Here is a 17312-nt window from a genome sequence, read left to right on the forward strand (position 1 = left end):
AGTACATTACAAATATACTTACAAAGGAATGTACTTTCTTTAAACATATTTAAAGTATGCTTACAACATATTTGCGCATATTTTTTACAATTAAACTTTTAACATACTTCAAAATAATTATACTTTAGTATATTTGATAAAAGTATACTTTAGAAAAATATACTTAAAGTTAAAGTTTTGTGCAATTTTTAAAGTATACTAAATTTAAACTTATTTTAAAATGTATTTTAGGTATACTTTATCGGTATGCTTAAAGTTATCATTATAATAATGCACTGACAGTATATTTCTAAAATACATTATTTAGTATTCTTTAGAAACAGTATATTTTAAGTACATTTTGATATGTATATGGGGTGTACAAATGTATATTATTTTATGGAGAAATAACGTGGGCTTAAAATTACGAGAGAGCAGTATGTTCAGTTACATTTTATATTGTAGATGTATACATTTGTAATATACTATTAACATAATAAGGTACACTTTAACTTCACTATAGTCAAGCATTGGATAAATCAATTAACTGTGTTTTACCACAAAATAACCATGGTTTTGCTAATAATAATCAATACACCAAAAAAAAAAAAAAAAAAATACTAAACTTTTACCACAAAAAAAAACATTCATTTTCGTAAGGGGAATATGAGTGTTTGTTTTTTTGTAGTTTTTGAGTCAATTGCATACCGCTTTTAGCTGTACACATTAATTAACTTAAACAGTTTTCGTAAATGCATTTCAGAGAAAAGTGAATTCTGAGATTTGAATAATGCATCTGACGTGTGTGATGACGTCACGACGCACGTATTTTGATTTTTACCAGTCGTTCAAGACGGACGGATTCAGTCCCAAGGTACGTTAAAATAACTTAAAATTAATTATATTTGATTATCGTTTGACCATTCTGAAGTTTATCAGTAGACTATCATATTTCGAATGCGAAATGTTGTCAATAACGCGGTGTCTAACTCGCTATTAGTGATAAGCTGCTGTGTAGCTTAGCTTAGCTTATAGCTAATGTTAAAGGTTTGAAAGATAGCACTGTTAGGCTGTTATATCGAATTAGTACACCCGATTGTTTTGTTAAATATATGTATTGGTGTGTATGTATATATTAATGAAAAAAGGTAGTGTCAGAAAATCTGTTTTTTAAATGTAGCGTGAAAGTTAACCATTTATTGACTGTTTAGAGGTTGTAAGGCTTTTAACTGTTACCTAACTGTATTTAGTATTAATGATGCTGCATTCTTTCCTCAGAAGCTGAAGTTTTTCAAAGACATTTGTAGGGAGGACTTTGCAGCTAATGGTAAGTCATTTTAAACTCTTAAGATATAATAATTCATTCGTAGTAGTAAATCAAGCTTCAGTTTAGATAACGTTATATACATATTGAGGCGGTTTCCCGGACAGGGATTAGACTACTCCTAGACTAAAATAAATGTAAGAGCTGTCCAAACTGAAAACAACTTGCACTGACATATCTTAAAATACACCAGTGTCCTTTGTTTTGCCTCAAAATGCACACAGGTAATGTTTTTATTAAGGCATGTTTTTTGAAACTAGTTATATTTCTTAATTAAACTAAGGCCTAGTCCTGTTTTAAGCTAATCCCTTTCCAGGAAACCACCCAATTGTCTGCTTGTTGCATTTTCTTTCTGACAAGTTTTACATTTAAATTTAATACAATAAAATCTTTCTTTAGGAGCTGAAGTATTTTATGTAAGGAGGATTTTGCAGCCCATATAGGCAAGTCATTATAATGAAAACTCTTAGGGGTGGTTTCCCAGACAGGGATTAGATTTATCCAGGACTAGACCTTAGTTTAATTAGGATAGTTTTAACAAACATGCCTCACTAAAAACATTACTTATGTGCTTTACAATGTAAAACAAAGGGCACTGATGTATTTTAAGATATGTCAGAGCAAGTTGTTTTCAGTTTGGACAGCTCTTACATTTATTTTAGTCTAGGACTAGTCTAATTCCTGTCTGGGAAACCGCCCCTTAATATATATGATGACATTTAAGTCAAGCTCTAGTTTAGGTAAAAATATATCTGCTATACAATCTCTGCCAGTAAACTATAGATTTAATACAGTAAGTCTTAAATTAATGTAATGTTTTAATATTAAACACTTTTTAATTGAGCTTATTGTCTCTCTTTTTCAGATTTCCTTAGGCTGAACCAAAACCTGCCAGACTAAAGTTGATTTGGGAGAGAAAGACGTTGTAAACTCACTCATCTTGACATTCTTCAATGAGTAATTGTTCAATTTTTAGGCAAATACTGTACACTTTGAATGGTGTGAATAAAACTATATTTTAAATATATTTAAAATGAATTGTTTTTGACTGTTTTAATCAGCTTTTATTTATTTGGAAAAAAATATTTTGGTTATGTTACCAGCTAAAGTAATCTATTCACAAAATAGCACTCTTTAAGTTAACTAATTATTAACGCACTTGAAGTATACTCATTACTAATCTAGCTGCAGGTATGTAAAAGTATACAAAATGTAATGTACTTGGCATATTCATTTTTCACCAGTGCAGTTTTTAGAGTTTTGGATTGGCCAAAAATATATAGAATGTACGCAAACAGTCTATTTAAGGTATACTGATTGTATGTTTGCAAGACACTCATAATACATTTGCAATGTACTCCTAACATAAATAAAACACACTCTAAATCCACTTATCAAGCATGAATTTAGCACAAAAACAGTCATGTACTTAAATTGTACTAAATACACTTAAAGTTGTTCCACTTTAGCACACAAAAGTACACTAAATACACTTAAAGTTGTACTTTGTTACAATTAATATACAACTAAAATATATTAAGTACAAAATTAGTTGTTCCAAAATAGCACTCTTTAAATAAACTAATCAATAGCACACTTTAAGTATACTGGTCATTAGTGTGACTGCAAGTATACTTAAGTATATCAAAATTAAATATATTTAGCATACTATTTTTTCACCAGGGCAAACCGGTAAATAACGTTCCATGTCAGCTGTGGGACATACGTAGGCTTATCATTAGGACATTAAACTTAAATTATTAGTCTACATAATTTTCCTTAAGTCTCTATCTTGTCATCAAACATTAAAAAGGCTACATTATGTAAGCAGCATAACTGTAATTCTGACATTTGTTGAGTGCAATTAAACACGAGCACACACACAGACGGAGGACGAATTCCAAACGACGCTTCTGGAAGAAAATGCAGCATAAACAGTCGCTCCACATAAAGTGAAAATTACGTTGTTTTTCAGTGCTTTATTCACCAAATGTATTTTAATGGACTACAGTATGAGACACAGTAGCGCAACTCTCTCTAAAGTTTATACATCAAGGGGCGGTTTCCCGGACAGGGATTATCTTAAACCAGGACTAGGCCTTAGTTTAATTAGGAAATATAACTTTGTTTTAACAAACATGCCTTAATAAAAACATTACCTGTGTGCATTTTGAGGCAAAACAAATGGCACCTTCCGCAACTTTTTAAACCCGGAAGTATTGCCCTATGGCAAGCTGCTGCATGTCCGTGTCTGTTTTAAAGATCGCTCTGAATAGACCTTTTGCGTGTTTGCAAACAGAGATGACGTTTTTTGTGGGCGGAGCCCAACTGGTGGCAGAAAGTGAATGCTTCTCAATAGCTGTGTGAAGTGTTTTAGCATTAAACTGTGATTTTTAAGGATCCGGTGTTCTGTAGAAGTCTGTTTCCCCTATATTTGTCTTAAGTGTAATGTTTCTTATAACGTTTTCACCAAGTTACGTTTATTTTTTAAATAAATTAAAAGTTTTAATGGCTTGGCCACTGATATGCATGCATGTATGTAATGTATATGTATTGTTCTTTATTGGTAAATCAATTATTTTTACAGTATGAATCTCTGAAGTACTTATAAGAGCAATACTATCATGTATTCTGTATAATATCATTTATTAAACATTTAATCATTTCCTGTTTTCAATTTCTTACTTATATTTTTATCCTACGTGTTTGATCTAAAACTATTATGTTTACATACAAATTAATTTGTATAGGCCTGTTTATATATTATTAACACTTTACATCGTGTGTGTGTGTGTGCTATGTTTATATATTTATTAGTAAACATCATAATTTAGAACAAACAGGAAGAAGACATAGGCTAAGATATAAGGTAAAAAGAAGTAATAGAAAATGAAAAAAAAAATAGGAAAACTTTAATAAATGGTAATATTATTGATATTATGAACTAATTAAAATCTTTAATCTTTCTAAATAAATTATAAACATAACGTGATGAAAACGCTATAAGAAACACATAGAGAGATCAGACTTCGACAGAACACCGGATATCTTCTCTAATTATTTTCTATTCAAATCATTAAAAGATTTTCAGATGATTTCATCACTCCAGTCTGTCCGGTTGAGGGCTTTTATTGCAACCATAAACACCTACGTTTATCTTCAAATGGTGTCTTCGACGACGATATACTATAAAAATGAAGGTCATCTATTTTGGCATTCCTACTCTGACACTCAACAGCACAACAAAACATTTTCTAGTGAGTTATATTGTTCGTTTCACTCGTGTCTCATTCATTTCCACTGTTTTTCTGCCACCACATGCGCGCGTGGCGTAACTGTGACGTCGACTCGCAAAAGGTCTATATGATCTGTATGAAAAGTCCGTCACAAATATGGAATTATTTTTGCTTTTTGCTCAAAATATGGTGTTTTTGCAAAAACCTACCCATATTCAAAAGCTGATTGCAAAAGAACCACTAAAGGTAGGATGAAACGGTTTTTTTGTTTGAAAGCAGAGGGTCTGTTCTTTCATTTGGTATATTGTATGTTTATATATTTAAAGAAGAAAATTTTCTGGAAGGCATTAAACTTTGGTGAAAATCATGAAAAACGCTGGTGCTGGCTGGCAACTTTTTTTAAAAACGCTGGCGGTGAAAGAGTTAAGATATGTCAGTGCAAGTTGTTTTCAGTTTGGACAGCTCTTAAAAATGTTTTGGTCTAGGACTAGCCTAATCCCTGTCCGGGAAACAGCCCCCAAGAGTTCTGATCTTCGAAGGGCGAACCCTTACGAAAAAGAAGTTTATTCAAGTGTGCTATAAGTATACTTCTTTTAAACTTAAAATAAAAAAGTATACTTTCAGTTTACTTTTTATGTACCTCTCTAAAATGTACTTTAGGTACTTCTCAGAAATATACTTAAATTGTACTAAAGTATACTTGACCTATACTGACCGAAATGTCTAAGTATATTTGGCCTATACTTGTTTACTGACATGTACTTAAAAGTATTAAATGTAAATGGCTAAAAGTAAAAATGCAACAACGAAAGCTACATCAAGAAAGCTGCAAAAAGCCATATGAATAGCCCTGGTGAAAAATAAATATACATTATTGTATTTCAAGTATATTTAACTTTACATGTACCAACTTTGAATATATTGAAAGTATGCTTACAACATATTTGCTTACAATTAAACTTTTAACATATTTCAAAATAATTATAATTTAATATATTTTTAAAAGTATACTTTAAAAAAATATACTTGGAGTTAAAGTTCTGTGCAATTTTTAAAGTATACTAATTTGAACTTATTTTAAAGTTTATTTTAGGTATACTTTATCTGTTAAAATTATCATTATAATAATGCACTGACAGCATATTTATAAAATACATTATTTAGCATCCTTTAGAAACAGTATATTTTAAGTACATTTTGAAAGTATATTTAGTGTACAAATGTATATTATCTTCATGGAGAATATTTAGTGTTAGTAAACTAGTAGGTTATTAATTTGGTGCTGCAGGTATACTTGCAAGTATTCTTTTACTATACTTTTAGTTAACTAGTGTACTCATACTGAAAGTGTACATGCAAGTGTTCTGTTAGTGTACTCTTAGTAAACTAGTAAGTTACTAATTGTTTGCTGCAGGTATACTTGCAAGTATTCCTTTACTACTTTTAGTAAACTAGTAGTTTACTACTCAACTTTACTTTAAGTGAACTTAACATCATACTATAAATATATATATTGCACTTAAAGTACAATACATTGTTCCTGTGTATAATTTTTTATACTTGACATATACCTTTTAATTGTACTTTCAATTTGAAGCTAAATCTTTCGTATGCTATCAGTGAGCTAATCAAACAAAAATAAAAAAATTATATATATATATATAATGGGACACTACAGTGGGACACTCTAGAAATTGTGAGTAAAAAAAGGAATGGAATAATTTGCAAATCTCATAAATTTATATTTTATTCACAATAGAATATAGAATATCTCTGCCCATCTTGACTTCTGAGAGGCACTGCCACACTTTTTAAACCCAATCATGTTGCCAATTAAGTTGCAAATTGGTCCTTTAGTTGTTGCTTATGTACATTTAACTTTTATGCTCTTATTGCTACCTGTCCCAACTTTTTTGGAATGTGTAGCTCTCATAAAATCCAAATTGAGCCAATATTTGGCATGACATTTCAAAATGTCTCACTTTCAACATTTGATATGTTATCTATATTCTATTGTGAATAAAATATACGTTTATGAGATTTGTAAATTATTCCATTCCTTTTTTACTCACAATTTCTACAGTGTCCCAACTTTTTCTGATTTGAGGTTGTATATATATATATCTATATATATATATGGCTGAACCCCCTGAATATTAACTTTCGTTCTGGACTCCATTTCCCATAATCCCGCATGCCTGGACTGATTAGTCTGCCACCTGAAACTCATTGGACAGCCTATATAAACTCAGTCAGTGCAAAGTCTTGATTTGAACCAGTCATTGCTGAGTGGTTTGCCTGCCTGCATATCTATCTGTATTTATTGATCTTTATCTGTTTTACCCGGTTTATGAGTATGTTGCCTGTCCTGACAATTTTGCCTGTTTCATGACTACGAGATTTGCCTGCCCTACATTGCTGTGTTTGCTGTTGTTTGACCTTGCCTGTTGGAATATGAGTGTGTTTAATAAAAACCTGCAGATGGATCCTCAGTGTCAAAGTGCTTTGTTACACAAGCAGTATACAATAAGTAACATACTAGTTTACTAAGAGTACACTAACAGAACACTTGCATGTACACTTGAAGTATATGACTAATAAACTACTAGTTAACTAAAAGTATATTAAAAGAACACTTGGAAGTATACCTGCAGCACACAATAAGTAACCTACTAGTTAACTAAGAGTACACTAACAGAACACTTGTATGTACACTTTCAGTATATGACTAGTAAACTACTAGTTAACTAAAAGTATATTAAAAGAACACTTGGAAGTATGCCTGCAGCACACAATAAGTAACTTCTAGTTTACTAAGAGTACACTAACAGAATATTTGCATGTACACTTGAAGTATAAGTCTAGAAAACTACTAGTATACTCATGAGTTCACTTGCATTACAAATGAAGAACTAATTGTGCACTAGTTGTACACTTAAAGTTGACTACTCTTACACTTATAGTACACTTAGAAGTATACTTTTATATACTAAAAGTGGGCCAATTTAGTCCCAAGCGGTATTCAAGCAGTACACTTACAAGTATACTACTAGAACATAAATGTTAGTACACTTACTACATAAAGTATACTTAAAACTATACTCCAGCATTACTTAAGTATACTTAATAAAATTAACTTGAAGTGTACTTCTTTTTCGTAAGGGAAGTTAGACCGGACACATTCAACCGCATGTGCATACAGAAAATTGCAAACTTTAGCATCTTTTAGTGGTTAAATTGTTTCAAATCACTTAAGTTTTAACATATGCAAACCTTTGAAACACGTGCAAATGATCAACTTTCACCCTATTTAAATTTGCTAATTAATCCCCAAATCGCATGCGAGCCGATCCATAGGTCGTGATCTATATGGATCACGTATCAACTGCGATCCGTTACACCACTAATTAGTAAAAACAAATATCTTGAGATACTTGGTAAACTACAATATTTATCTCTTATGATTCTATTATTAGAGACTTGGGCTTGAGTTGGCAGCTTCTCATTTCTTTGATGAGTCAATGACGACCGGAAGTGAACTTCATCGTGTCTATTGCACAGAAATATTGTCAAAGAACGGAAAAAATGACGGTATTAACCGGTTACCATTATTTGAAATAAACGTTTCTGTTCCGAAACATATCTTTTTTGAAAGTTTCTGGTTTCGTTTCTGTTCCTTGCAAAACATCAAAAGTTTCTGGTTTTCGTTTTCGTTCCGTGAGCCGGTTCAAAGCCTTGACCGAAAGTAAACAACTTTGCATTCATTAAAAAGAGCAAAGAAAATATTTCAAATCAATATTTTATAATCCTTACCCTACTTATAAGGTAAATAGCCATGTAATAAGCTGGATAATGTACAGGCAGCAGGTTGTTATCATGAAATAAGCCCCTTTAGTCTGATACAAGACCCTCCGCTTTGCTGAATTAAACTGTCAGGGCTTATTCCTGTGAAGACAACCTGCTGTCTGTATATTATCGCTTACATACAAAACCAAATAATTGGTTGTTTACATCTTGGAATGCTTAAAAAACTGAGAAATGTTAAGGAAGCTCCAGAGCAAAGCCAAAAAAATAAATAACATGAGCACAGCACACGTGTCAGGTAATAATTTAACTGCTTTAACCCTGGAGATCCCACGGGGTCAAATTTGTTCATTAGAATAAATGGTTTTTTGGATTTTCGTGGGTTCTCCAGGGTTAAAGTATGTTTAAAATAAATCTTACAACTACTGTGAACTTTCTTGTCTTTTATTCAATAGCATAATTTCTTATTCTTATGTTGTTGTTTTATAGAAAGAGATAGAGAGGGAGAGATTCTCCCACACTTACATCTGGTTAAAGAGGTAAGAGACTGGTACAGGTGGGAGTGGAGGTGAAGGAGGTGATTCAGGTCTGTTGTGATGGACAGATCTGCCTAAAGTCACCATGTGCTGGAAACTGATATCTGTCTGTGTCCCGCTGTCCACGCAGTCAGTCATTGTAATGTTGGTGACAGAATCTCCGGTCACACCTGCTGTTCTCTTCCTGTGAGTCCACCTCACGTTACGTCTGCAGCGCATCATCTGATCCTCAGAGAGCTGAGATAAACCTTTACTGTTCACCTACAGTACAAAAGAGAGAAACAAAATTACGACACACTTTTTTTGTCAATTAATTGTTTTTATAATGGTTAGGTCCTTGATTCTGATTGGTCAATATGATAAAAAACATATATGACCGCTGTACCCAATGATTCTGTGCATCACTGCAAAGCACCCTGAACAATATAAACATACATGAGTCTGTTCAGCCGTGCAATCATCTGTACTTTATTGCTTACGTACTGTAGATTAGGATTAGGTTAAAAGGGACATTTCATGTAAAGAAGAATTTTCCATGATTTTTATTTTATGGATTAAATTATTATTTACAACATTATAAACACAATGTAAATGGTTTTGAAAAAAAGGCATAGATGATTGTAACCTTAAATCCAAGCTCTCTATTAATAGAAACAGTACTGTATATGCTGTTTTTCTGTTCCCTCTGAGAAATGAAAGCAAATGCATTATTAGAAAAGGCAATTAGGAAGACAACACATGCAGGTCCGGTTCATTTAGTGCTGACAGGACAACTGAGAAACTGCAAAGAACAGCAATATAAAACCTCATGGTGATGAATGACCACAGTACTCAATATATCTGCAGAGAGAAGCACATGTTATTTATTAAACAGGCATGGTGCTTGTAACACAATGTCGTGTTTATTTTCATTTATGTTTTTATTAGGGCCAGGACTTTAACGCGTTATTTAAGATTAATTAATTACACAAAAAATAACGCGTTAAACATTTTTAACGCATTTTAATCACACTTATTGTTGCACCGCTGAACATTTCTCACTGGATAAGTTTCGGCGGACCGAATATACTGGAGCACCAACTAGCGTTCATGACTTCAGACAACAACAAAACACAGTGAACATGAACAAAGAAGCTGAAGAGCTCGCTTTGGTTGGCCCGTGGATGGGAATTTTTTTATAAAAATCGAACAGATGGAAGCGTCGATAAGAGCATGGTTGTGCGTAAGCTATGCAACAAGGAATTCACATATCACCGCAGCACATCGAGCCTCAAGTATCATCTCAATGCAAAACATATAGCAGCTAGCGTGGACCCTACTCTGAGTACAATGACTTGGTTAAACAAAAATAAACAATATTTTGTTGCTTAAGCTTATGTGTTCAGTCATTATTCATGGTATACTAAAAATCCATGTGAAAAAATTACTTCTCAATGTTCTCAGGTCAAATATTTATGTGATTAAAATGTGATTAATTTCAATTAATTAATTACAAAGCCTCTAATTAATTAGATTAATTTTTTTAATCGAGTCCCGGCCCTAGTTTTTATATATTTGTAGTAATTGTTTGCTCATGTATGGAGATTTTTCTGTTGATAAATGTTGACCCAATGTTTTCTTTTCAGTAACGCTCTCTTAAATGGAATATGTAGGTATCATTTGCACAACAATGGGGATTTAGGCCCTGTTTACATTAGTGCATTAACCCTTTTGGGTTGTTCCCATTCACTACCCTTTCGGGTTGTTCGTATACAAAAGAGGCCACTGAATTAGACGGTGGTAAAAATGTATCAGATTAATTTTTTTTATAAAATTGTTAATCAACCTCAGTACTGATCAAACCTACCAAATGTTAACAAAATGTCCATGATTTTCACTCTTTAACTGCAAAGTTCATAAGTGGTGTCACTGATTTGGGGGGAAAACACAAATTGACTTATTTTCAATATAAAAAGTGATTGTGGACTGGATTTTTATCTTTCACAGTCTTGGGCATGTCACAGGTTGGTAAAAACATTGGCTTTGATGCATTTTTTGTTTTTGTGCAGCATCAGTTTTTATTCTTTTTGCTCCATTATAATGACATTTTTTGATTGCAGAGCCATGGCACCTTATTATCATGCATTTTTGATTGTTGGTGGTTTTTCCTTTTGCTAAGAGGTAAAATTTGTCATTTTTACTGTTGATCACCATCTGGCACCATTAATGGTGCAACATGATGATCAACAGTAAAAATTACAAATTTGACCTCTTAGCAAAAGGAAAAACTACCAACAATCAAGATTGCATGATAATAAGGTGCCATGGCTCTGCAATCAAAAATGTTGTTATAATAGAAGTCAATGGGGCAAAAAAGCCACGAGCAACTGATTAGGGAGAAAAAAACTGATGCTACACACAAACTAAAAATGCATCAAAGCCAATGTTTTACTGATCTTTGACATGCCCAAGACTGTGAAAAGGGTTTTAAAAAATTCAGTCCACAATCACACTTTATATTGAAAATCTGTAATTTTGTGTGTGTTTTTTTTTTTCATCAAATCAGTGACACCACTTATGAACTTGGCAATTAAAGAGTTAAAATCATGGAAATTTCGTAAGCATTTGGTAGTTTTGATCAGTACTGAGGGCGATTAACAGATTTATAAAAAAAAGTGGAAAAACTTTTACAGCCGTTTAATTTAGTGGCTTTTATTGTACAGGAACAATCCGAAAGGGTAGTAAATTTACCCACGGTATTTTGTTTTTTAAAAATTTCAAAGCATTTTCTCAAAATATGTGTAAATATAAGATTTGTCACCAAAAATCATTCCATTTGCTGAAACACAGAGAAAGTTGTGGCCAAATTAAGACATAGAAAAAACATAGTGGCCTCAACAACCCACAAGGGTTAAAACTATAATGATCCTCGTTTATTCTGGCATTTCAGAAAATATCTCCATCATTAGTGGCAAAAAGGTTTACTGTAGTATTTATGCACTTGTTCATCACTATCCATAAGACCCAATCAGAGAGCGAAATTGGGCACATATGCATTTATTTGCATAAGTTTCCGGTTAGGTCCGTCTACACTGCAGCGCAACCCTGGACATTTCAAACTCAGTGTCTGCAGTGTTTACAAAAGGGTCAAAAACTAAAATGAAGTCGCACCAACAAATAGCAAACCAGGATATCGTAAAGTGCACAGTAGTTAAGTGGCCATATTAAAAGTTTGAAATGATATTGTGGAGTTCTTGGATTAAAGCAACATTGTAATTGTTTTTTTTATTGATTTATTAAAGGCCTTTGACACTGTAGATATATTATTAAATGGGCATAGATGAATTGGAAATGTAATTTTGTGGTTCGTTGCTTATTTAAAGGAAAGAATCCAGTGTCTAGGTGTTTCTGAAGGTGTTCAGTCAGAGGAGTCCCTCAAGGGTCTGTGTTGGGGTTGTTGTTATTTACTATATACATGAGTTTTCTTGATTTAAATATTGATGATGCAAGGTTTCATTTTTAGATGAGATGATAATTATACGATTATTACGATATACTCAGGTTCATATCCTTCTCACTTCAGATTGTCTGATTGTAATATTGTTTATAGAATAAATGTTCTTCAATTTGGACTTTGCTTTGCTAAACCTTTTTTAAATTTAAGTTACACATCTTAAAGGGTCTAAAATAAGGAAAAAAGACTTGAGACTGTTACTTTTGAGTCCAGCGCTTTATTATAACAGAAACACCTGTGAAGCACATTTTTTACCTGAGTGCCATAAATGTTTTTGTTAAAAAATTAGGGAATCGTGGGAGAGAATCGTGATCTCATTTCTCATGGAAAAAAATTGTGCAGCCCTAATACAGATTTAGTCCTAAATTTGTTGACACTCTCATATGGCTTAAACTGACCTTGTCCACTGTCATGTGATTTCTGTACAACCCGTCTGTTCTTCTTTTTTCTTCTTTAGATTTATTATTGTAAATCTATTACATTACTGCTGCTCAGATTTTCCAAACAGGGCCTGAGGACTCAGCGACCCACAGCGTTTATTAATCTGACTCTAAAGGTTGTTCCTCTCTGTTTCTTCTTGTCATATCACATGCACGGATACGACTACCATGGGCACTGGGTTTCATAAACGCAATCATGCAGCCAGTTTAACACTTCTTCCCTCGTCAGAGCTATAAACACACACATACACAGGCACACACACAAGCGCACACACAAGCACAGTTGAGATGGACGGTTTAATTAACAGTAAGTGATGATTTATTACATAGGGAACATCCTCATCTCCAGCGCAGCGGCATAACCGCAGACCGAAGTCCCCAGACACTAATTCAAGCAGTCGTAATGCAGAAAACCTGTCTACCCGCACGTCCACTCCTGCGGCAGCAGGGTTACGCGGCTCCAGAGATCTGGAACAAATAAATGACTGCAGAGAAAGATAAAACTGTGATTTTAAGCTTTTCCACCTGCCGTGATGTATCACCAGGGCCGGCTCATAGGCTTATGGGCCCCAAGGCAAGGATCATGAAGATGGGCCCCAATGGCAGAACTGTAATTCTGTATTTATTATTTTTTAGTGATTGTCATCTGTGGATTGGATCTTATTCTAATATTACATCTTTGTGGGGCAGGGCTCAATGCAAAATGTTTTTCTGCCGGCCTGGGCTCTTATTTATAAAACAGTGACCCTGATCCTAACTAAAAATGTACGTGCGCCCAAAAAATAAATTATAAAACCATGCGTACAAACACCTGTAAGCAATGTTCCCTTTTTAAATCCCAGATCATGTGTGCGTATGTGAATCATCCTCGTATCCTGCCCTATACACGCCCATTTTTAGCCATAAATGGTCAATGCAAATCACCTCATGAATGCTGATATGCATATTAATGATACTGGCATCCAATTGTTCGTTTGTAGGTATGCGCCCCACCAATAAATACAGGCTATTGGTGTTATACTCCAGCAGTGTAATCACACATCAGTACACCCCATCGGGGTCACGGCAACAATTATATGTTTACAGCAGTTAGACTCATCATTAACACCTTGCTAAAATCTCAGCATATTAGTGCTATAACTGAAATGAAATAAATCTTTTGTCTATTGTTTCTATATTGCTCACGTCTGATACTGTATGTATGCAGACTCTGCTCCAGCAGCACTAGACTCCTCTACAATGAAAAGGAATCATTATAATTTAAAAACCAGACTTAATACTTTAGTTGTCTCCTTATTTTCTTTTTTTTAAACTTGCACATGTTTGAGTAAATATATATGTTTTTTGTGTAATAGATGAATGCATGTTTTTTCATGCTGCTTTCATTATAAACACCATATGACTATTATATTGAGGACATAGAGAGTGCACTCAATCATGCAATATTTAGTTATTTACGCTGTGTTCTGATGATAGTTTGATGTTATTCTGTATTGCATGCAGTCGGGCATCTTCTCCTCCTGCGCTCCTCTAGTGGACAATGTGATGGTGACAAAGCGCTGGTTAAACATTTAAAATGATTTTTAATTTAAGATTAGATCTAATGGCCTATATGAAACAATTATCACTTACTGTAGTACAAGTGCAAATAACAATGCTGAATTTATTCTTCATTATAATGTGGATCTATGGTATGATATTTAAATGTATGTGTGTGGCATACTTGTAATATTTATTTTGACACATACTTTCTTCAATCTCACTTAATTTTAAGAAATCACCATCTGTGTTGCCAATTCTTCTTGTCTCCAGAATGTGCAAATGCATTGGTCAGATTTTACTCACAGGTGTGCACATTCTCCAGTCAAGATTTAGATTACCGCCTTTACATGCACTGTATAAAATACTTTGCTGCCTTAAAAAAATTTTTGTTGAATCAACTCGGATTTAAAAGTAATTTCAAGTTACAATTATTTATCTTGACTAGAGATGAGTTGTTATAACTACAGGTGAGTTGTTATAACTTATAAAATATAGTTGAGAAAAGTCAACTTAAATTTATAAGTTGTGACAACTAATTTCTGTTCACATGACTCATAAATCTGAGTTGATTTAACAAAAAATTTTACGGCAGCAAAGTTTTTTTACAGTGTGAGAAGTGACGTACGCATGTTTTCAGCCTTGTTTTGTGTGTATGCATGCTTTATAAACTAAACCCCAGGTCAGGCAATTGGTTCAAATTTTACATGCCCTGTCGATATTTTCACTAGATGCACCAGAAAAAGTAGAAAATAAAAATAAAGGTAATGACATCAGAAACTACTAGTCAAACTTTGATAAATGTCAAATTTTGTAAAAGTATACGGTCATTAATAAAGTAAAACACAATTGCAAATACAAGAGTTATGAAATACAACAAATAATGAATAAATAGTGTTTCAATTTTTAAAATTCTGATATTTTGTGTTATTGGTCATAAAGTCTCATGTTTATTTAAGGATGAGAGGCTTATTTACATCAAAATGGTAATTTGTATAAACCCATTACTAAAATTTTATAAATAACAGATTTACTCAATATAAAGTTTGTCACTGCATGTCATCTTGTTTTCAACTATAAGTAAAATTACCTCTATGTTGCTACATAGATACTACAGAATTTGTTGTGATACTAATACTGCTGTGTGTGTGTGTGTGTGTGTGTGTGTGTGTGTGTGTGTGTGTGTGTGTGTGTGTGTGTGTGTGTGTGTGTGTGTGTACCTGGTAATTATCACGTTGTGGGGACCAATTGTCCCCACAAAGATAGGAATACCAGTGTTTTTGTGACCTTGTGGGGACATTTTGATGTCCCCATGAGGAAACAAGCTTATAAATCTAACAAGATGATGTTTCTTGAAAATCTAAGGTACAAGAAAGGTTTTTGTGATGGTTGGGGTTAGGGAATGGGGCAGGTAAGGGGAATAGAATATACAGTTTGTGCAGTATAAAATGCATTACGTCTATGGAATGTCCCCACAAAACATGGAAACCAGAATGTGTGTGTGTGTGTGTGTGTGTGTGTGTGCGTGCATGTGTGTGTGTGTGTGTGTGTGTGCGCGCATGTGCGTGTGTGTGTGTGTGTGTGTGCGTGCGCGTGTGTGTGTGTGTGTGTGTGCGTGCGCGTGTGTGTGTGTGTGTGTGTGCGCGCATGTGCGTGTTTGTGTGTGGGGAGTATGAGTGAGATGAATATCAATGTTCTCATTTCTTTTCCTGAGGTTTCCTATCCGATAGTGAGAGTAAATGCTCTCTAGAAACACAACCTTGTGTTGTATTTTCACACAGTTAACACACATGACTGTGTAGCTTTGCTTTAAAGAGTTGCATTGAATTATTGATCGTGGAGCTGTTGTTTGAGATACTGTGAGAACATATGGTTGATATTCTTCTCTGTTAAATGCTTTCCAAATGATTTCCAGATTCTGTCAGCTTTCCTAAGCATCTGTCAATTAAAATTCATGAGATTTTCCTGTTGGTTTACTTTTATTTTAACATGTTAAGTGTCTAGCATAACGCAAAGAATAATTATGATTATATGTTTTTCTTTAACACATTCTGCATACATTTAAAACATGTAAGTGTTTATTTATGTGCTCATCTCATGTGAGACCCTGCAGACAGATTTCTCATTTACAGTCATAGTGATCTTCTCTACTGAGACCATTCTGCTATCAGTTTATTCAAATGAAATGCAGAAATTATGTGTGGAAGTCTCTTAAAAAACAACCCAGTTAAATGATTTCACAGCAGGCATTGTTTGTGCAATCTGCTTTTGTTTGCAGTGTTTCATTGTTGATTTTGTTGTAACTCAACACAACCTAACATGCTATAGACAGAGGGTTTGTTGCTTGAAAATTCTATTTAAACATATAAATCTATATAGAGATGGATATTGTTTGTATTTGATATCTGTCTGTAATAGATATCCACACATCCATCAATTAATGATCCCTTCATCTAACCATCCTTCTATTATTATGAATAGAGATTTTCGAAAGGGTCACACACACAATAAAGTAAAAAAAATCATCAATTATTTTCACTAATATTGTAGTTTCAGTTATTTTGATTTTGATTACTGACATTTACATTGTTTTATTTTAAATTACTTGAGGTTTAGTTGTAACCCTGTGTTACAGGTTTTGTAAAGCCCAAAGTTCCAAAACTCAACTTGACGATCGAGTGAATGTTGTGCAGTTGCGAGAGCATAGAGAGAGTTGAGCGAGCGCTCATCCCAGCATTTGCATGTGTTGACTGCATTTATGCTCGCTCAGCATATGTGTCTTTTTTTGCCCATAAAGTAGCCTTGTAAACGACTTTTGTGGAACAAACGTAACATCCGGTAAACTCCCCAAAAAGCAAAATAAATAACAAGTAAAACCTTAGTTCATATATTGCCTTAGTTCATGGCTAAAGCTTATAAAAACTACACTGAGCTAACGTAAAATGTGTACTATATAATGTA

The 17312-nt window shown here is 33.5% G+C and overlaps 1 protein-coding gene and 1 long non-coding RNA gene across 2 annotated transcripts in view; one reads left to right on the top strand and one right to left on the bottom strand.

The window, feature by feature from the left end:
* The window catches only part of LOC135775895 (PDZ domain-containing protein 4), a 41860-nt gene that overhangs the window by 10739 nt on the left and 13809 nt on the right, over nt 1-17312 (bottom strand). Inside the window, exon 2 of the mRNA XM_065286466.2 lies at nt 8869-9140. Within this exon, the coding sequence (XP_065142538.1) occupies nt 8869-9140 (272 nt within the window). The remainder of the gene's footprint in view (nt 1-8868; nt 9141-17312) is intronic.
* On the top strand, nt 209-2330 carry LOC135775896 (uncharacterized). The gene is made up of 3 exons (XR_010543959.2): nt 209-853; nt 1258-1306; nt 2169-2330. It is a non-coding gene; the product is annotated as an uncharacterized lncRNA (long non-coding RNA).

Source organism: Paramisgurnus dabryanus, chromosome 21 (assembly GCF_030506205.2).
Source record: "Paramisgurnus dabryanus chromosome 21, PD_genome_1.1, whole genome shotgun sequence".
NCBI classification, from domain to species: Eukaryota; Metazoa; Chordata; class Actinopteri; order Cypriniformes; family Cobitidae; genus Paramisgurnus; species Paramisgurnus dabryanus.